The sequence below is a fragment of the Phyllobates terribilis genome, unplaced genomic scaffold (genome assembly GCF_046119375.1).
Source record: "Phyllobates terribilis strain yellow unplaced genomic scaffold, ASM4611937v1 Scaffold_1__5_contigs__length_1240528914, whole genome shotgun sequence".
NCBI lineage: Eukaryota > Metazoa > Chordata > Amphibia > Anura > Dendrobatidae > Phyllobates > Phyllobates terribilis.
In genome coordinates, this window is record NW_027362761.1 from 533,120,778 (window position 1) to 533,142,990 (window position 22,213).

Sequence of the window (22,213 nt, forward strand, 5' to 3'; positions counted from 1 at the left end):
TTGAAATCCACAGGTCAATTTCTCTTTTGTTTTATGTGTGTATTTTCCCAACAGAATTGCATTGGATGTGGAAAATCCACAGGCAAAAAATGCATATACTCTGCACTGTACTGCATCAATACAGATTTGCCAAAGCCAAATACCAGGAAGTATCAAAAACAAAGCAGCTTTATTTAGGCTATGTGCCCACGATGCAGAAATGAAGCAGAAAATTTCTGCAGCATTTCTGCATCTCCCTGGCAGAAAAAACGCATGCTGATTGTGCATGCATTTTTCCTGCAGAATACATGCGGAATACATGCGGATTCACATGCGTACCCACATGCGTTAACGCATGTGTTTCCGCATGAGGACTGACAAGCACTTTCCAGGCGATAGCATCACTTGGAAAGTGCTTGACAACTAGGTCACACTATATAAATCCATGCAAATGCAAAAGGCATGGATTTATATAGTGTGACCGTAAAAATAAAAAAATAAAGCTATACTTACCCCCGATTCCCCGCCGCGTGTGCTGTTGCGCTCGTCCTGGCTTCTTCCTGGCTTGCCGGCATCTCGCGAGACAGCCTGCGGTCACATGACCGCGACGTCATCTCAGGTCCTGGAAGGAGAAGCGCTGCAGGGACCGCTGGACAGGTGAATATAAACTTTATTTGTTATTTTATTCTTTTTTTCACAGGTACAATGGTACCCAGGTCTGGATGAGAGTCTTCTCTCCTCCAGAACTGGGTACCATCCGCACATAGAGACGCATAAAATCCGCTTGTACAAATGTACAGACACGGATTCTATGCGTCTCAATACAAGTCAATGGCGGCGCGTCCGCTGCGCTTCCGCTGCGCTTCCGCAAAATTACTGAACATGCTGCGGATTTATGAGCGCTGCAGAAACACTGCGGAAAAATCCGCAGCATGTGCATTGACATTACGGAATGCCATTGGGGACCATGGGGTGCGGATTACCAAGCGTTTTCGATGCGTTTCCGCTGCGGAAATTCCACAGCGGAAACGCATGAAAAACGCATCGTGGGCACGCAGCCTTAAAGCATGACCAAGAAGAGACAAAAAACTGCAGCATCACAAGTTCAATAAAAAAGCATGTAAAAAAACACATTTAAAAACACAATGAGAAAAACGCAAGTAACCTACTTTAGCACAGGCTATGTTTGTTTGTTGAGTAATTGGAGAGTTTTTTACCTCAGTATTTGTACGCCAAAACCAGGAGTGGGTGATAAATGCATTAGTGATGACGTGTTTCTATTATACTTTTACTCCGATTGTTCCTCTCCTGGTTTTGGCTTACAAATACTGATGTAAAATACTGACCAAACACCGAAAGGGTGAACATGGCCTACTAGGTGCAGAAATGCTGCAGAAAATCTGCAACATCAAAAACTCACAAAATATTCAATGTGGGAACATAGCCTAGGGGTATGTGCACACTGAGGTTTTTTAGTTGCGTTTTCGGAGTGGAAACTGAGCAGAAGCTACAAATTTTTGAATTAGAATTTTGAATAGTATTATAATATTTGAATAGTATTTGAGGAGTTTCCACTCAGTTACTATGTGCACACAGCATTTTTAATTTGATGACAGATGTTACATGCACGCCGCTAGGTTCAGATAGGGGTGAGACTGGTTACATGAATTCTTTGGAATCCTGGGGGAACCATTACTCAGGGCTACCATAGACCATGTGCTGTAGCTTCTCTCAGGCAATTATCTAACCTGAGCAGGGTAAAGGTTCGGTCTGAGTCTGTCACCCGTTCAGAGGTTTTGGTCGATTCCTGCAGGGCTGTTGACAGAGATTCCCGCTTTTGGTAATTGGTGCCGCCCCTCCATCCTCCAACTTCAATCTGGTTAGAAACTGTGTTAGTTCCTGTAGGAATGTCCCCATGAAGTTTTCAGCTTCTTCCTCCCCTAACTCATCCATTTTTGCATTAATGGCAGCTAACAGTTGCCTGCGGTTGTGTGCTTTGGAAATCTGTTCTACTGACATCTTTAATTCTTTATATGTTCTGCTACTGTTCTCAATTTTTTGCAGGTTAACTGAAGAAGCAGCTCACTAATTCTGTCCATTTGTATTTCCACATCCAGCATGTTCCTGGATGTGGGTCAACAACTGTGACCGGGGTCTGACCTGGAGTAGCACCTGGTCCCTCTGCTCGGTTCCTCCTTGGTTCACAGAGTCGACTAAGCCGCCGTGCGACCTTGGTCGGATCGGGTTGATACTTAGTTACGCCCCTCCAGGCACTCCTCGGTTCATGGTACAGTGGGATCACTAATCACGCTCACCCCAGTCAGTCCGGGCGCGAGCGTAACAATACCATTCAAGTGGGCTTACCTGGTCCACAGGGAGAAAATACCTGTTTCCAGTCGACAGTCCTTGGCACTTGACTCGGTTCACCAAGTGTTTCATATGTCAGCATCACGGGCCTCCTCACTTCTCGAGTCGACATCCTCCTTGTGGGTTGTTCCTTAGAGACCACGGGTTCTTCGGTCACAGAAGTGTCTTCCGCCGCACTCATTTCCCGTGCTTCCTCAGATGCTCTTGGAGCTGCCTCTGTAAGTTCCTGTATTTCTCCAGAGTTGCTTGTTTCCACACGGTTTGGTAATTCCGCTCCTTCTGAGTGTCGATCGATTTCTTCAGGGGCCGGTGTTCGATCATCAGATCTGAATTGGACTTCATCTGTACTCCTTGGTACGAGCTCTCAAGCTTCAGGACTTAGTTCACTCTCCTGAGGAAGGTACAACCCTCTCCTTGCCTGTCCGAGAAATAAAACGGTGTGTTCTCCATCTGAACTTTCAAGGTCACTATCCACCTCCGGAGCTTCAGTCTGTGTTGGTCCCTTAGTCGATCTCAGACAATGTTGGTCTACTTCTGGGAAGTCTTGTTGTGGTGGGAGATAATCACAGGGTGGCAGTAAATTCCGATGGACTATTCTGGTTTTCTTGTCTCCGGTTTCCAATCGGATTTCATACACTAGGCTGTCATCAGCTTTATTCCTTACGACCAGATACACCTTGTCTTCTCAGTACGAATGAAGTTTTCCTGGAACGCCTTTCTCACGTACGCTCTTGACTAGCACCCGGCTTCCTGGTGCCAATTCTGCTCCATTACATTTTCGATCATAGTACTGCTTACTCTCTCTGTCCTTGCGTAACCACTTTGGACGCTATGTTGTATGCCTCTGCCATCCGTTCCTTCCATTTCCGAACGTACTCCAGATATGTTCTGTAAGTTTCTGATTTCAGAGTATCGAACATGATGTCAATTGGCAGTCCATACAATAGGAAAAAGGGTGAGTAACCCGTTGCATTGCTCTTTGTACAGTTATAGGCATGTACCACTTTTGACAGAGGACTCTTCCAGTCTTTCTTCTCATCAGATGTTAAAGTGCGCAACATCGACAATAATGTCCTGTTAAAACGTTCCACTTGTCCATTACCCTCTGGGTGATGGGGCGTTGTGTGGGATCTCTAAATTCTACAGTACTTTCCTAGCTTGGCAAAGAGCTGGTTCTCAAATTCTCTTCCTTGGTTGTGGTGTGGTTGTGGTGTAATCTCGTAGGGAACCCAAACCTCAAAGCAAAATCATTGAAGACCTTCTCTGCCGCTGTTCAACCAGCTTTATTGGCGGTGGCATATGCTTGGGAAAATCGAGTAAAATTGTCCATCACCACCAATATGTGTTCGTAACCACCCTTGCATGTCTCGAGATGTAGAAAGTCTATTGAGACCATCTCAAATGGATACGCAGTTTGGATGTTGCCCATAGGTGCCCGGGTTGATGTGTTGGGACATTTATCTTTCAGACACCCACACTCCCTGGTCACATACCTCTCAATATCTCTCTGCATGTACGGCCAGAAGAAATGTTCACGGATCAAGTTGGTTGTCCTTTCCTATTCCAGGAGTCCCATGTTTTCATGGAGTTCTTTGGAGACCAACCTACAGAATACTCTGAGTTCCAACTGCCGGTTTTGTCCTCCTTTACAGGATACTGACTTCACTGCGGTAGAGCTTCGTCCATTCTTTAATTAAAACAGATACTGCTGGTGACTCATTATCTCTCTCCCGTTTACTTGGAAACCGATTTTGGTCCACATAAAGTAGTATTCTACCAATTATCTGATCTTCCCGTTGTTCTCTACGGATTTTTCCTTTTGGTAGTTGTTGAATGGACAGGGGCTGATCTTGTTCTCTCACTATTATGGTGGTTTCCACCGTCAACGGACACCACAATAGTGTGTCTTTCTCTTGATAAGTTTGCACTGCTTGGGTAGTGCTCTCAATTGCTTCCAGACTGACTTCCTCCGAGCATTCTTGCATGAATTCCTCAGTCTCTAGTGGCATTCTCGACAAACCGTCAGCATCCACATTGCATTTTCCTGGCCTGTACTTGATGCTGAAATTGAAGTCAGCTAGTTCAGCGACCCATCTCAGACTTGTTGCATTCAGTTTGGCCATAGTGAGGACATAGGTCAAAGGGTTGTGGTCAGTGTATACCTCAAACTCTTTGTTGTAGTAGAGCTAATCTCTAAATCATTCACAGATAGCCAATTTCAATGCCAGCAACTCCAATTTTCCGGAATGTAGATGGTAATTCTTCTCGGCAACTGTCACCATAACTGATGACTCATTTTTCCATGTTGAGGCTGATGCAGGGCAGCTCCCAGTCCAATTTGAGAAGCTTCACAATGAAGAACAAATGGTAAATTGAAATCAGGATATCCCAAGATGGGTAGTTTTACCAGGTAGTCTACTAGTTCTTCCAATACCTCCTGGTGGTCTGCTGTCCAGAGAATGGGCTGCTGGGATGAAACGGCGTTGTTTCTTTTAAGCCTGGTTATACCCGCATTCTTCATTTTCTCCATGGGTGTTGTTGTCTCTGTCACCCCCCCCAAGATGAGGTATAGTGGGGCGGTAATACTGGAGAAGTTCCGAACGTAAGTACGATAGTAGGAGAGGAATCCTAATATCTGCCTCAAATCCCTGACGGTAGAGGGCCGCTTGTCTTTTAAGGCCAGTTCCGGAGTGATTTCTGCTGGGTCCATGGTATATCCTTCTCCGGACACAATTTTCCCTAGAAATCAGACTTGTCTTTTGTCATCTTTAGAGAATGCTTGACACTCTTCTCTCAGCATCTCTTTTGCTATCACTATATCTTCAGCACACAAGTGTTCCAGGGATACTGGAGGATCCCAGGACTCTAAGATGGGTCGTGCAATTTACTCCTCTGGGCAACTCCTGTTCCTTGGTGGGGAGACTGAATTCACGGTAGACCCCTGGGCGGGTCTCACACTGGCTGAATACACCATTTTAACGGTTTCAATGTGACCTAACACAGTCTTTGGATCCAGTCTAATTTCGTGTTTCATAGAATTCATCACCAGTACTAGGCCTTCCGTAAGTTCTGAGGAGTGTTTTGGCACGAACAGTCTTTTCTGGACTATTCTTCCCAGCTCTACCCGGACTCCACACCTCGCCCCCTACATTTAGTTTGCAGGGATGATGGCTGGGCGCCAGCCTAGCTTGACTTCTTTTAGGTTCATTGTATTCTGTGCTTTCTTTACTCTATAAATCACATTTTCTGCGACGTCGTTGGGTATGGCAAGTAACAATTCTGAAGTACTCTCTTCTTTATAGTGCCCTTTTAAAATCATCTTCAGCTGTTGCAAGATCAATTGACTCCTCATTTCTAGCATTCTATGGAGGTTCAGTCCTAGGCTGATCGCTTTCACCACCCCCTCGACGATCTCATCTGGCTGGTAGCCTTTCTGTAAGCCTGCATCGATCTGGTGCAACAAGTTCATATAAGACAGTTTCTCTTTCTGTTCACACTCTCCAATCTATACCAGGATCTTGAATTCTTTCCTTAAGGTGATTTGTGGTGTTAGAGAGGACTGTCTTCCTGATTTATCTAACCCAAGCAGGGTAAAGGTTCTGTCTGAGTCTGTCACCCGTTCAGAGGTTTTGGTTGATTCCTGCAGGGCTGTTGTTAGGGCTTTGAATTGTTCAATTCCTGTAGTTCTGTCTGCAGACGGAGATTCCCGCTTTTGGTAATTGGTGCCGCCCCTCCATCCTCCAACTTCAACCTGGTTAGAAACTGTGTTAGCTCCAGGAGGAACGTCCCCATGACATCTTCAGCTTCTTTCTCCCCCAGCTCATCCATTTTTGCATTAATGGCAGCTAACAGTTGCCTGCGGTAGTGTGCTTTGGAAATCTGTTCTACTGACATCTTTATATGTTCTGCTACTGTTCTCAATTCTTCACAGGTTAACTGAAGAAGCAGCTCACTAATTCTGTCCATTTGTATTTCCACATCCATTGCTGCTAGTGAGTTTTTCTTTAACTGGTGCAGCAGAGTTGAGTTGAGGTGATGTGCTGCTGTGTTTTTCCAGACACTTTTCCTCTTCTTCCTCTACACGCTAATTCCTGCTCAGGATTCCCCGTACGGGCCACCAATGTTACACGCACGCTGCTAGGTTCAGATAGGGGCGAGACAGGTTACTTGAATTCTTTGGAATCCTGGGGGAACCATTACTCAGGACGACCATAGACCATGTGCTGTAGCTTCTCTCAGGCAGACAGGGGTATTGACCCTCAGGCACAGACACGTAGGTTGTTTCACTTGCTTACCAGACACACTTGACAAGAGTCCTCATAAACGGTAGAACAGTAGCATTTAATAAGAAGCCGCACAGCCAGTGCAAGTTAAGTCTTATGAGCAACAGACTCCAGTGACAAACAGTACAGTTTCCTTAGCAGCACAGCAGTTCACACTCTTCCCAGTAGTACAGGACAGCACAGTTCTAATGCAAAGGCTCATTAATGAACACAGCATTCTTTACAGCACAGTGAGATGGAGGAGGGGGGGGAGGGCTTGGTGTGGGAGATAGTGATGAGCGAGTGTATTCGTTACTATTCGCTATTCGCACGGATAGTACGGTATTCGGGTTACTCGTTATATTGTGAGTATTTGTGTACTCGCCTCGCTATATTCGGATGTCCTGCCCTGCAATTCTGACGCCACCTTTGCAGCCACTAAACATGCTGGGCTTCTTAACCAATCACAATAATGATGCAGACATTTTGGTTGTGGCATTACTGTGATTGGCTGGCCGCCCAGAGTCATAGGATCTATTTAAGCCCTGCCGCCACCATTTTGTTCACAATGCGTCCGGAGCCTGCGTTCTTCAAGCATAGGGAGAGAGCGCTGAGCTGCTAGGGAGAGTGTTTAGGCCTCTTGATAAAACAAAAACCACTTTAAGGGCTACCTGCAGTGAATATTAGTTCAGTGTAGAGTAGGGAGGGAAAGATACTCGAACAGGGACAGTTTAAAGGAGCCGCTCACTCGTTCCATAATGCCACCAAAAAATAGCTCTTGTCAGAGCTGAAGACAAACAACAAAGTCAGAGTACAGGGAGAGAGACATTGTGCATTAGGTAGGGAGAGGTTAAACTGTTCTTCCTGTGTCCATCTTAAAACAGCTCTTATCAGAGGCAAAGCAATAATTTTCCAGCACACAGAGTAGTAGCATTTTGTGCTGCTTTTTTTTAAAAAAAAGTACCGGTCTATTTTCCCTGCTGTTTTAGGGGTCAGAGCCTGGTTTCTGCTGTCCACATTAGTCCACTTAGAAAGGCGGTTAGTGCCCAATGCAAAGAAGTAGTCCAAACATTTCCCACTGCCTGCTACAAAGCACGCACCAGCCCATTTTCCCCGCTGTTTTTGGGGTGACAGCCTGCCTTCTGTCCACATTTGTCCACTTAAAAAGGCGTTTAGTGCCCTACGCAAAGCAGTAGTCCAAACATTTCTAACTGCCTACTATCAAGCATGCACCAGGCCATTTTACCCACTATTTTGGCTGTGACAGCTAGCTTGGCTTGTGCCATCAACATCTGAAAATCTGTCAACAAAACCCAAAATGCCAAAAAAGCCTGTTGTTAAGGGAAGTGGACGTGGTGTGATCAGTGGTGCGCGAGAAGTCTCAGTCTCAGTCTTTGTCGGGTCAGAAGAAGCTTGATGCATCCACTATGTTCCTGGAAAAATTTCCCGTTCTGGAACGTAAACGTGTGTGGAAGCCAGAAGAGCGAGAGCAGATTCTGTCTTGGATAGCAGACAAGGTCTCTACGCATTTGCCAAGCAGCAACAAATCTTCCACGACCACACAGTCTACTGTCGATACACAGAAGGCTGCCCATCCAATCCTGAAGCTGGTTCTCCTTCCTCCCGCCATTATCAGTCACAGGAGACATATTACCACAAACTTGGCCACTCCGAGGATCTGTTTGGTACGTATCGTTTGGTTGGCTCTGGCCTATCACCATGCAGCATTGAAGAGGGACAAGAGGAGATGGCGTGTGTTGATGCTCAAGTATTTGAGGACCTACGGCCAGAAGAAAGCCACTTGGAGGAACGTCATTTACTGTCTCCAGAGGTGGAGGCTGATGATGATGAGACACAGGTAAGCCTACAATGCCATCAGGTCAGCCTACAATGTCAACTGGGAAGGAGGAAGAGATGGAAGGTCGATGATGAGTCCACTGATCCGACCTGGACCGTTGGCATGCATAGCCATGACAGCTACACAGAGGAATATGGATATGTAGCACCAACACAGGCACCAAGGGGTGATGGTTTGCCCAGAGTGAGAACTGAGTCAACTGTTCCCAAGAGCACCCCCGCTGTGCGCCAAGTCAGGGCAAGGGGCCGTTCAGCTGCTGTGTGGAATTTTGTTTTCTGAAAGTCCTTCAGAGAAAAACATTGTAGTCTGTAGCATCTGCCATACCAAGTTAAGCAGAGGCCAGGGGAAAGGCAACCTGAGCACCACCAGTATGCGAAACCACATGGCAGCCAAGCACCCCAGTAAGTGCACGCAACACCAGGGTACCAAATCTGCGTCTGCAGGTCAAGCCAATGCCATGTCGCCTGGGCTATGTCCTTCAGAATCTGCTGTTCAGGAAGCAGGCACTCATACCTCCTGCCCACAAGCTGCGGTTGCTCACACACAACAAACATCAATCACATCCACTTCCTTGTCCCAGCGAAGTGTTCAATTGTCTATGCCTGAGAGCTTGGAAAGAAAGCGTAAATACCCAGCCACGCACCCACAGGCACAAATACTAAACTCGCACATTGCCAAATTGCTAGCTGTGGAGATGTTGCTGTTTAGGCTTATGGGAACACAGTCTTTCCCTGATCTCTTGGCCTTGGCTGCCTCATGATACAGTGTTCCCAGCTGCCACTATTTTGCAAGGTGTGCCGTCCCTGCGTAACACAAGCATGTGTTAAACAATCTGAACCATACTCTCACCAACTCCATAACCGGGAAGGTCCACTTAACAACAGACTCCTGGACAAGTTGTTGTGGACAGGGACAATACATTTCTGTCACGGCACACAGGGTGAACCTAGTGGAGGATGGGACAAAGGGGCAAACTGGAACATCACACATCCTACCGACGCCAAGAATAGCGGGCCCAACTTCTGTCAGGGTTTCCGCCTCTTCATATTCCACTTCCTCTCTCACCTCCTCCTGCTCCTCATCCTCTGCTCAATTACCCTCCCCATCACATCGGCAAAGCGGCAACACGCTCTGCTGAAGCTGATCTGTTTAGGTCAGAAAGCACACATTGCAGCAGAGCTGTGGCAAGCTTTAGAGCAACAGACCGATCAGTGGCTCTCCCCGCTGCACCTCCAACCCAGTCTGGTCGTCTTTGATAATGGTCGTAACCTGGTGGCGGCTTTAAATGTCGGAAAGCTGGTACACGTGCCATGCATGGCTCACGTGCTGAACCTAGTTGTTCAGAAATTTCTGAAAACTTACCGTGACTTGCCGAGAAGGTGCGCCGTATTAGTGCCCATTTCCGCCATTCCTCTACCGTGTTTGCTGCTCTTACAGAAGACCTCTCCTTATATGCCTTGGAGGTGCTGACCTGCCCGGCTGCTAGTGTGGTGTCAGAGCATGTTTTCAGTTCCGCTGGGGCAATCATCACTGATAGGCGCCCACGCCTCTCCACGGAAAATGCAGACAGACTTACTCTGATTAAATTTAACAAGGACTGGATATCTCCACAGTTTGTAATCCCTCCAGATTACAGCAAGCCAACCTAAATTCACCAAAAATGCAGATTCATGCTACTGCTGTTAACATCACCCCCTTCCCATAAAAACCCGTTACCTTCCTTCGTCAACCATGACTCAGCGCCATAGGGCTAATTTTTGCAAACCCTATGCACATTGTGCAGTGGACAAACCAGGACAGTATTCCTACTCCAGCCTAACTACTATTTATGATTGGAGGCCCCTTGGGATGGTGGCTTCCTGTGTCAACCATGACTCAGCCCATAGGACTAACTTTTACAAACTCTATGCACATTGTGCAGTGGACAAACCAGGACAGTGTTCCTACTCCAGCCTAACTACTATTTGTGATTGGAGGCCCTTGGGATGGTGGCTTCCTGTGTCAACCATGACTCATCCCATAGGGCTAATTTTTACAAACCCTATGTACATTGTGCAGTGGACAAATCTGGAATGTACAGTGATTCTACCAAACTAATATTTGCCATTGGAGGCCCTGATCACAGGTTTTTCCACATTGTGACTGAGATAGGGGATACAAATTCAATAGAAATGTACTGTCAGTCACCCTATTTGGCAGAAAAACATGCCTGGCTTGTGCCACATTGTGACTGAGATAGGGGATATATATTCAAAAGAAATTTACACTGACTGTTGATGACCGACTGATGGCCCTCTGAAAACTTGAATTGAGGGTCACAACTACTACAGTACTCCATCGTAGATAATGTTTCTCAAGGGAGGCCCTTGTCATGAAATCTTCCTGTGACGAGCCCCCAGGGCCGTGGGGTACTCGGCGGCCGGGCCTATGGATGCAGGTGGGGGATATCACGGTGGCTGGCTCGGTCCGTGGCCCAGGGCGGTCACCAAAAAGGGGAATTATTTATAGGGGATTTGTAATATTGTTTGTGACGCCACCTGTGGAATGCGGCTACAGGGAGCCGCCGCTTCGGAGCAGTCCTCTGAGGCAGATGTTAGGGCAGCTTATGATGGAACGTCTCCCCACAGGTGGAGCGGGCCTCAGGGCAGTGTAGGGGTAGATGGTGGATGCTGGTGAGAGATGGCAGGACGGTCCCGGAGGAAAGACGGACACTCACACGGGGGTAAGCTTCAGTACCTTTACTGGTGATGATGCAGGCATGGTCCAGGGTACTCCGGACGAAGGGTGCACTTTTGGACTCTCCCCAGTGAGCGGGTATACGGCCTCCTGATCCATGGCTTTACTCGCTAAGCTTCTGACCTGCCTGGAGCTAGGCCTAGCTTGGTTACTGTCTCTCTCTCTTGCACCTGCTGACCTGGTGGTAGGGCCTTCTCTTGGAGATCACTCTCCCTAGTCGCTGGGGCCTCCATGACTCCTAACCCTGGTACTGTAGTGAGCTTTTGGATAACCTGGGACCTTTAGTCCTCCAGGGGTTCCGGTGGTACCTACTGGGTATAAAGGGACCCCGTAGGCGTGGACCCGGTGTCCGGTATATATCTCGGGGTGAGCCTGGTATGCTCCTCTGCCCCCTTGCTACTTCTTCCTTCTCCTCTCGCCTTCGGCCACTTTCCAGCCCTCACTAGGCTTCCACTCATGCTGTAGGCCTTGGCTCGCCTAAGCACAGCAGCCAGCGTGCTGCCTCTTCACTGCCAGCACACTCTCTGAACTAACTACTGACTGAGCTGCCTGGCTCCGCCCTCCCTATATATATCCCTAATGGGCTCCCTCTGGTGGTCTGAGGTGGTAGGGTGGAGGTGTGTGAATGTGTGAGGGCATCTTATGGAGAAGTCAATCCATGCACCCTTCTGGGCTCTGTGGCACCAGTGCGCAGCATGGCGCCACACCTGCACCTATGACACAGCCCCCAGGGGTAATTTTTGGAAATACGATGCACATTCTGCACTGGACCAAGTAGTACAGTATCAAGAAGTCTTCTCTTGCTATATAATCTAAGGAATATTGACAATCAAAATCTCTGAGCCATTTGGAGAAGCTTCTCCAACCCATCCTGGAGGGGGGGCACTATATATCCTTTCTCCATTGACTTGCACAAGTGATATATTTGAGCTCGTCATCCAGTTGAATAGTGCAGCTTTATCTTTCCACTTCACAGAGTTAAGCCAGACCTGAGGATCGCAGGCCGCACTCACTGCTACCTTCTAGTACTCCATGTCTCTTGGCCTTTTTCTCTGTAGTCTCTGCCCTTAAATGAGTTAAATAATAGAGGGAGGGCCCTACAATATGAATAAATGAGAGCACTCTCAAATGTACACAAAAGGCACCTCCAAAATTTCTAGTGGAGGGCACTTCAAAATGTATGTTACAGGGCCACACGAGGGCTCTCACAAAACTCAGCTTTCCTGCCTACTGCAGGCCCACTGAACATTTGAATTTAGGGCCGCAGTATAACATGGTGGTGGAGGAGGAGGGTCAAGTCCAACGCTACAATGGGCACATTGTAAACTGCTATGGTATATGTATTCCACTATCTGAGTGTCAATGACAGAGGGACCACCCAAATGTCTAAGTAACAGCTGTCCCTCCAAAACGCATGTTACAGAGCCACCTGAGGCCCCTCAGATCAAAGATCAACATACCTACTGGTATGTTCTAGCTGTGCTTGTAAAGTGGTGGGGAATAGCGAACTAAAAATGATGTATGACAGAGGGACCTACAAAACGTATAAGTCAGGGCCCTTCCAATTGTAAAAGGTGAAAAAAAGCCACAACAGTATGTGTGAACAAACGTTAAAAGGGATATTTTGGGGGTTTCTCTGGTTTATTTAGCCTTATATACAAGTGATTATGCAGGAAAAACTGTTTCTTAACCTTTTTGGCTTGTTAAATGCAATTTAGGTTAGGTTTGGTAGTTATTCTTGTGTGTCTGTAAAAGTGGCGTAATACTGCGACAAACTTATTCCCAGAAACCATATGTGAGTCAGAAATGCATGCAAGCATATTCTCCAGGCTCTTCCCATTCTGTTTCATCACTTTGCCATCCATTTCAGCCTTTTCCTCAGGCCCCCAGACCCCTTTGTAGGGTCCTGCAGAAAATTACTTGCATTTCCCATTGACTTACATTGCACTTGCTATTTGGAACGAATACGCGATTACTACAAAGTACTCGTTACAAGTATAGCGATTACGAATATTACATTACTCGCTCATCACCAGAGGGAGATGATCCCTGTGGCACAATTTCTTCCAGTCATTATCTTTCAGCCTGACAATACTCTGCACTGCTAGTTCAGGAACTCTACCTGACCTGTGTTTAGCTTCACTCCTGACTTGAATCCTTTTCACTTGCAGGGGCGCTTCTGTGAGATACAGAACACACACACCACCTTTCTCTTTGGCTCAAGCAAGACAGTAAACAACTTCCCCACATTCCCCCTGTGGCTCTGCTAAAACACTCCCCTTCTCCTGTGACTGTGTTAACCCCTCTAGTTGCTGGATGCTTCTGGAGCACAACACTTCCTGTCTCATGTGCTTGTGTTACTTCTAATAGTTGCTGAATGCTTTTTAAGCCACAGCACTACTTCTGCATGTCACACAGAGCCACCAGAGTTTACTCTTGCAAAGCTGGTTCAGAAAAAAGCCAGAAGCCAGTGTCTTTCTACTGGATCTTCTATTAAGAGAGTGTGTGGCTTCCAAGCAAAAGTCACCCGAAAAATGAACATATTACTTCTATTAACCTCTTCAAGGTTTCTGAATCATGCAGCAGTTAAAAGAAGTAACAAAAGACTGAACATGTGCTCAGCAATGTTGTTTTTTCCACAGACACGTACATGCTTATTCTTTTCATTTTTTTATGGGTTTTCAGGCAGTTTCGACAGTGGAGACCATCTGAAAAAGATGGGCCAGGTCTATCATTTTCCTTTCATTCTAAATTCTGTGCTGATTTTTCCATTATAATATATTTGTGTCTACAACTTCAATCCATTTCATAAGGGTGGAGACGTTTAGTGATGCCGTCATTCATCACAGACTGAAATCCTTGTATTCTAATGATCAGATATGGCTGCAGATGCCATCGATATGACCTGCTGATACTCAATTATCCAGACTATAATTGTTTGCTAGACATCATGGTGTCCCTTCAGTTATTTAAAACAAATTTCCGATATTGATCCTTATCCACAGATGTCGGCATGGATATTATTGGAGGATATGAGGTCGCGCAACACTCCAGACCATACATGGCTCTTCTGATGTTAAATGGTGAATGTGGGGGTGCATTAATTAGACCAACATGGATTTTATCTGCCGCTCATTGTAATGTGTAAGTATGTGCCCCCTACATGACAGCAGCACCAATACTTAGATAAACCATACATTTTATTCTTCTCTGAGGTTATTGCAATCATCCAATGATATGACAAAATAATACTTACCGTCCTGCTCATCGTTATTGACACCCATGAAGTTTAAGTACATAATGTGGAATATCTCCTGAAAAAATGTAATCAAATGAAACTGTTTTTTTGTACAGAGCACTCGTGTTAAATACCAAAGAGCAAATGATAAACAATCATTTAAGACAAAAAACAATGGGAGCAGAAAATAGAAAAACTTAAAGATTGCTGTGTCACTGGTATTGGCACCCTTTACATTAATTTAGTATGCAAACACATTTTGACTCTCCTGCAGTCAATCACAAAAGAGATTAACCTGTGAGTAAGTGTCGGTGCCCATGTGACATGAATTAGCCAATGAATGAAGACTTCACTGTTTTTAAAAGTCACATGGTAGGCCCTGTTCCTTTGTCACAATGGTGAAGACAAAGGAGCTGTCTGAAGACATCAGAACTGCTATTATTAGCAAGCACAAAACTTACAAAGGGTATAAGGCAGTCTCCAAAGACCTTGGTATCCGAGTTTTAACAGTGCGCAATGTTATTAAGAAGTTTTCCAAGCATGGAACCATCAAGAGCCGGAGCCCGCGCTGAATCGGGGGTTTCTAATACATACCACATCGGTAAGGGGTTAATTAGAGTTGCCTTTACAGCACATGCTGTTTATTCTTTTTTTTTCTTTAAAATTGCAACATGGAAGTTGAAAAACAATGTTTTATTGTTGTATTACTTTTGGACAACTAATTAAAAAACCTTAGGATATAACTTTTCATACCTTTCCATTTATTTATCCATGTACAATCTATGAAAAAAATGAAGGGGTGTCAATAATGGTGAGCAGATGTAACATACCTGGCGGCGTCCTTGCATGGTGGTCCATCTCCCACTGTGCAAGAGCGCGCACTTGGTCTCCAGTCCAGAATGTCTCTCTGGCTTCCCTCCATGCTGTCTGTTTGTGTCTGTTTCTGCTGCTTAAGGGCGGCGCCCGATCACTTCCTGCTTTTTGTACCTGCTGTGGGTCACACCCCTTGTGCGTCCTCAGCCTATTGCTGTCTGTCACTTGGTATATAGCTCAGCTGCTCCCATCTATTCCTGCCTGAGCATAGTGTTTCATTCAGTGTGTGCTTGCACTCTGAAGGTGCCAGGTCCCGTTCTGTGTTCTCTTGTCTGCCTATCCTGGAGGCTGTATTTCCAGGCCTGTCTGAACACGCTCCTAGCCTGTTCCTCCTGCCTTCTAGGGGCCGATTACCTAGACCCGTTCCTGTATCTTGTCTGACCTGTCTGAACACGCTCCTAGCCTGTTCCTCCCGCCTTCTAGGGGCTGATTACCTAGACCCGCTCCTGTATCTTGTCTGTCCTGTCTGAACACGCTCCTTGCCTGTTAGTCCTGCCTCTCTGGGGGCCGTATTCCCAGACCCGCTCCTGTATCCCGCTGCAGTGTCGGTCTCTTCCGTACACTCAGTTCCAGTCTGAACTCTCTCCTATCCTTTACCTGTTTTGCCTCTATGTCCGTTCCCTTCCTTTTTCTGCAGAGTCTGAACTCGTACCTAACTCCTGCTTGTTGTCTCTGTACACCCGTTTGTGAGTTTGTGGTCCACTCGCTACTTCTCTGCTAGTACCCTGTGGGTGTCTGGCTCTGCCTTTCCCTTCCTGTCTGTTCCGTGTGAACAGAGCCCTGTCCCCCCTACTCAGCCTAGCCTGCTCTGACTCCTTTGCTCACCGCTCCGGCGGTTCTAGCCTGCTCTGACTCCTTTGCTTACCGCTCCGGCGGTTCTAGCCTGCTCTGACTCCTTGCTCACTGCTCCGCAGCCTTGCTCCGCTCTGACCCTTTTGCTCACTGCTCCGGCAGCCTTGCTCCGCTCTGACCCTTTTGCTCACTGCTCCGGCAGTCCTGTCCTGCCCTGCTTCTGCCCGCTGCTCCGGCAGTCCTGTCCTGCCCTGCTTCTGCCCGCTGCTCCGGCAGTCCTGTCCTGCCCTGCTTCTGCCCGCTGCTCCGGCAGTCCTGTCCTGCCCTGCTTCTGCCCGCTGCTCCGGCAGTCCTGTCCTGCCCTGCTTCTGCCCGCTGCTCCGGCAGTCCTGTCCTGCCCTGCTTCTGCCCGCTGCTCCGGCAGTCCTGTCCTGCCCTGCTTCTGCCCGCTGCTCCGGCAGTCCTGTCCTGCCCTGCTTGTGCTCGCTGCTCCTGCAGCCCCGTCCTGCTCTGTTCTTGCCCACCGCTTCGGGCGTTCCCTCTCTGCTGTGGTTGTCTACCGCATCTGCGGTTCTGTGACCCAGTCTGTACTGGGTCTTAACCTTTCTGTGCTCCAGCCCGTCCTTTCGGCCAGTACCTCCCTGCCTGCATACTCGCCTGTATCCACCCATCTGCATACCTGCCGTGTTTGCTTACATCCACCAGTCTGTGCCAGCCTAACCTGCCTGTTCCTGAGTCCCAGTGTGTACTGGGTCCTATCCCGCCTGTGTTCCTACCTGCTAGTGCCTCCCTGTCTGCACTCTAGCTGTGCTTGCCTGTACCCCTCTGCCTGTATTGTTCCTGAGTCCCAGTGTGTACTGGGTCCTATCCCGCCTGTGTTCCTACCTGCTAGTGCCTCCCTGTCTGCACTCTAGCTGCGCTTTCCTTTACCCACCTGCCTGCATACCAGTCGTGCCTGCCTATACCCTCCAGTCTGTGCGCCAGCCTAACCAGCCTGTTCCAGTAATCCCTGTGTGGGTCAACCCCCGTGTCCGGAGTTTGACCTGGAGTAGCACCTGGTCCCTCTGCCCGGTTTCTCCCTGGTGCACTGGCGTCGTATGCCGTCGTGCCATCTTGGTCGGATCGACCAGATACTTAGTCACGCCCCTCCAGGCACTCTCCGGTTCATGGTCCAGTGGAACCACAACACCCGCACACGCCAGTCAGTCCGGGCGTGTGCATAACAGCATGCTCAGGCCATGGTTCCCGTTGAGCCCCACGGCCTTCGCTCTCTGAGAAGTTTTCCAGCGAATACATGCATTAAAAATAAATAAATAAAATTTATTTATTTTTTTTTCTCAGCTGAGTTCCAGGCGAATTACGCACCCGTCCAGATGGATCTATCTGCTCTCGTTCCTGCGGATCCGCCACGTTACTATGGGGATCCAAGACAAAGTCGTGCATTTGTGGAGCAATGCATGCTACACTTCAAGTTCTACCCTCTATGTTTTCCCACCGATGGGGTTAAGGTGGCATTCATTATGTCTTACCTGGCGGGTGATGCCTTGGAATGGATCAACCCCCTATATGAAACACAGGATCCGATCCTCCTGGACCTAATGGCCTTCCTGGTGGCCTTTCTAATGGTCTTCGATGATCCTAACCCGGAGGCTCCTGCTGAAGCTTCACCTCCCAATATCCCGGAGCAGCCCCGATGGGTAATGTGTGTGGGTAGCGCAATAGTCCTCCAGCCCAATGAGACTACTGTCCACCCAGAATCTTCACAGGGTGACTACGCTTTCCGGAATACATCTCCCAACCTCAAGAGGCAGTCCAGACGTGCTAGATGTAGAGGCAAGCCGTCACGCCAGGGTCTGTCCTCCCTGAGACCTCCTGACCCCAACCTTGAAGTCCCTACTGAAGCTTCATCTCCCTGTATCCCGGAGAAGCCCCAACGGGTAATGTGCGTGGGTAGTGCTCCGGTTCTCCTGCCTGAAGAGACTTCTGCCCATCCAGACTCCACACAGGAGAACTTCCTGCACCCGGCATCAGATGCTTCACCCACTTTAACCGGTGTGCATGTCCAAGGATGCTCCAAAGCTGTGGTTACCTCTGAGTCTGTGCACCTCTACTACCTGGCGGAGGACCCCCTGTTGCCTCCTGAATCCTCCGGGATACCACTCGATGACAAATGGAGAGAGACTTCTCTACACTCGGTACTCGATACTTTGTCCGCTTCGTCCTGTGAGCCTGACAATCGGTACCCCAAAGTGGTAGTTACCCCCGAGTCTCTACACCCCTCCGACCAGGCGGAGGACCTCCAGTTGTCTCCAGAACCCTTCGGGGTGCTACCTGGTAGCGAAAGGACAGAGACTCTCCTATACTCTGTACCTGATACCTCGCTCGCTTCGTCCAGTGAGTCCAACCTAGTGTACTCCGAAGCAGAGGTTACTCCCGAGTCTCTACACCCCTCCGACCAGGCGGAGGACCTCCAGTTGTCTCCAGAACCCTTTGGGGTGCTACCTGGTAGCGAAAGGACAGAGACTCTCCTTTACTCTGTACCTGATACCTCGCTCGCTTCGTCCAGTGAGTCCAACCTAGTGTACTCTGAAGCAGAGGTTACCCGTGAGTCTCTACACCCTTCTGACCAGGCGGAGGACCGCCAGTTGTCTCCAGAACCCTTCGGGGTGCCACCTGGTGGTGAATGGACAGAGACTTTCCTATACTCGGTACCCGATACCTCGCCTGCTTCGTCCAGTGAGTCCGACCTAGTGTACTCTGAAGCAGATGTTTTCTCTGAGCCTCTGCACTCTTCTGACCCGGCGGAGGACCTCCAGTTGTTTCCTGAATCCTCCGGGGTACCACCAGATAACAAAGAGACAGTGACTTTTCCTCATTATGTACCTGATAACCCGTCTATTTCTTCCTGTGAGCTTGACAAGATGTACCTCGAAGCAGAGATTACCCCCAAGTCTCTGTCCCCCTCCAACCCGGTGAAGGACTTCCAGTTGTCTCCTGTACCCTCTGGGGTGCCACCTGAAAATATGTGGAGAGAGACTTCCTTGTGTGCTGTTCCTGGTACTCCACCCGTTTCGTCTGTTGCTGAGGATGGCTGGATAGGAGGTAGCATCCTAGCTAACCAGATGAGATCAGTTTTTCCTGTGGACAGTGGAAGTGATCTCCTTGAAGTGAACGACTGGTCCTCGAATTCCCTGCGGAAGATTCTGGCAGGCCTGAAGAAGAGGGGGCGTAAGGGGGGGGGGGTACTGTAACATACCTGGCGGCGTCCTTGCATGGTGGTCCATCTCCCACTGTGCAAGAGCGCGCACTTGGTCTCCAGTCCAGAATGTCTCTCTGGCTTCCCTCCATGCTGTCTGTTTGTGTCTGTTTCTGCTGCTTAAGGGCGGCGCCCGATCACTTCCTGCTTTTTGTACCTGCTGTGGGTCACACCCCTTGTGCGTCCTCAGCCTATTGCTGTCTGTCACCTGGTATATAGCTCAGCTGCTCCCATCTATTCCTGCCTGAGCATAGTGTTTCATTCAGTGTGTGCTCGCACTCTGAAGGTGCCAGGTCCCGTTCTGTGTTCTCTTGTCTGCCTATCCTGGAGGCTGTATTTCCAGGCCTGTCTGAACACGCTCCTAGCCTGTTCCTCCTGCCTTCTAGGGGCCGATTACCTAGACCCGTTCCTGTATCTTGTCTGACCTGTCTGAACACGCTCCTAGCCTGTTCCTCCCGCCTTGTAGGGGCTGATTACCTAGACCCGCTCCTGTATCTTGTCTGTCCTGTCTGAACACGCTCCTTGCCTGTTAGTCCTGCCTCTCTGGGGGCCGTATTCCCAGACCCGCTCCTGTATCCCGCTGCAGTGTCGGTCTCTTCCGTACACTCAGTTCCAGTCTGAACTCTCTCCTATCCTTTACCTGTTTTGCCTCTATGTCCGTTCCCTTCCTTTTTCTGCAGAGTCTGAACTCGTACCTAACTCCTGCTTGTTGTCTCTGTACTCCCGTTTGTGAGTTTGTGGTCCACTCGCTACTTCTCTGCTAGTACCCTGTGGGTGTCTGGCTCTGCCTTTCCCTTCCTGTCTGTTCCGTGTGAACAGAGCCCTGTCCCCCCTACTCAGCCTAGCCTGCTCTGACTCCTTTGCTCACTGCTCCGGCGGTTCTAGCCTGCTCTGACTCCTTTGCTCACCGCTCCGGCGGTTCTAGCCTGCTCTGACTCCTTTGCTCACCGCTCCGGCGGTTCTAGTCTGCTCTGACTCCTTTGCTTACCGCTCCGGTGGTTCTAGCCTGCTCTGACTCCTTGCTCACTGCTCCGCAGCCTTGCTCCGCTCTGACCCTTTTGCTCACAGCTCCGGCAGCCTTGCTCCGCTCTGACCCTTTTGCTCACTGCTCCGGCAGTCCTGTCCTGCCCTGCTTCTGCCCGCTGCTCCGGCAGTCCTGTCCTGCCCTGCTTCTGCCCGCTGCTCCGGCAGTCCTGTCCTGCCCTGCTTCTGCCCGCTGCTCCGGCAGTCCTGTCCTGCCCTGCTTCTGCCCGCTGCTCCGGCAGTCCTGTCCTGCCCTGCTTGTGCTCGCTGCTCCTGCAGCCCCGTCCTGCTCTGTTCTTGCCCACCGCTTCGGGGCGTTCCCTCTCTGCTGTGGTTGTCTACCGCATCTGCGGTTCTGTGACCCAGTCTGTACTGGGTCTTAACCTTTCTGTGCTCCAGCCCGTCCTTTCGGCCAGTACCTCCCTGCCTGCATACTCGCCTGTATCCACCCATCTGCATACCTGCCGTGTTTGCTTACATCCACCAGTTTGTGCCAGCCTAACCTGCCTGTTCCTGAGTCCCAGTGTGTACTGGGTCCTATCCCGCCTGTGTTCCTACCTGCTAGTGCCTCCCTGTCTGCACTCTAGCTGTGCTTGCCTGTACCCCTCTGCCTGTATTGTTCCTGAGTCCCAGTGTGTACTGGGTCCTATCCCGCCTGTGTTCCTACCTGCTAGTGCCTCCCTGTCTGCACTCTAGCTGCGCTTGCCTTTACCCACCTGCCTGCATACCAGTCGTGCCTGCCTATACCCTCCAGTCTGTGCGCCAGCCTAACCAGCCTGTTCCAGTAATCCCTGTGTGGGTCAACCCCCGTGTCCGGAGTTTGACCTGGAGTAGCACCTGGTCCCTCTGCCCGGTTTCTCCCTGGTGCACTGGCATCGTATGCCGTCGTGCCATCTTGGTCGGATCGGCCAGATACTTAGTCACGCCCCTCCAGGCACTCTCCGGTTCATGGTCCAGTGGAACCACAACACCCGCACACGCCAGTCAGTCCGGGCGTGTGCATAACAGCTGAAATGAAGGGGTCTTAGGAGCTGGGACTGCACCATACCTGGCAGATGCCAGCTGTGTTACACAATCAGCATTGTAACAAAAGGGAACTGAGCGCCAATCACTCCTGGTAACCCTTTAAATGCTGTTGTAAATTTCAGACAGCATTTGCTGATGGTCCACATGACCCATGTGACTTCAAAGTCAGTACTTGTGGGAAGCCCAGCAATAGGAGACTGATTTTAGCTACACACTGCAACTACTTCAGTACTGCAGTATATAGAACAAGCACTCAAACTATCACAGGTTAAATCCCCTCCTAGGGAGCTAAAAAGAAAAGCGAAAAAAATAAAATCTCACATTAAAAATTAAGAAATAAAATTTGATATAGCAACGCACATAGAAGTCTGAGTTATCAGAATATAAGATTATTTAACCAGTACCATAAATGCGGTAAAGCAAAATTTCAAAATGCCAGAAATGTATTTTTTTTGGACACCGCAGCTCCACCATAAAATGCAATAAACTTTCAAAATGTCGTATACACTCTAAAATTGTATCAATAAAATGTCAGCTCTGCCAATAACAAAAAAGAGCCCTAGGAGAAAAAATGAAAATATTATTAGTCTCAGAAAATGACGACACAAACCATATTTTTATTTTATAAATGTCTACATATTTTTCACCGCTTAGGCTAAATACCCTCAGCCCACTGTACTTTTTTTTTTACACTGCGAAAGTTGATATCATGTGTGATTTTGAAATCTGCGACATGTACAGAAAGTTTCTTTGGGTTTACTTGGCAGTCGTGGCATGCTGAATTTTCCAGTAACTGACATCTT

General features: G+C 48.6%; 1 protein-coding gene across 2 annotated transcripts in view; it reads left to right on the forward strand.

Annotated features, from left to right (window-relative positions):
- LOC141168646 (granzyme A-like) overlaps nt 1–22,213 on the forward strand; it is a 223,202-nt gene that overhangs the window by 161,357 nt on the left and 39,632 nt on the right. For both annotated transcript variants that reach the window (XM_073655068.1, XM_073655067.1), the window contains one exon: nt 14,208–14,346. In XM_073655068.1, coding sequence (XP_073511169.1) covers nt 14,208–14,346 — 139 coding nt within the window. The remainder of the gene's footprint in view (nt 1–14,207; nt 14,347–22,213) is intronic.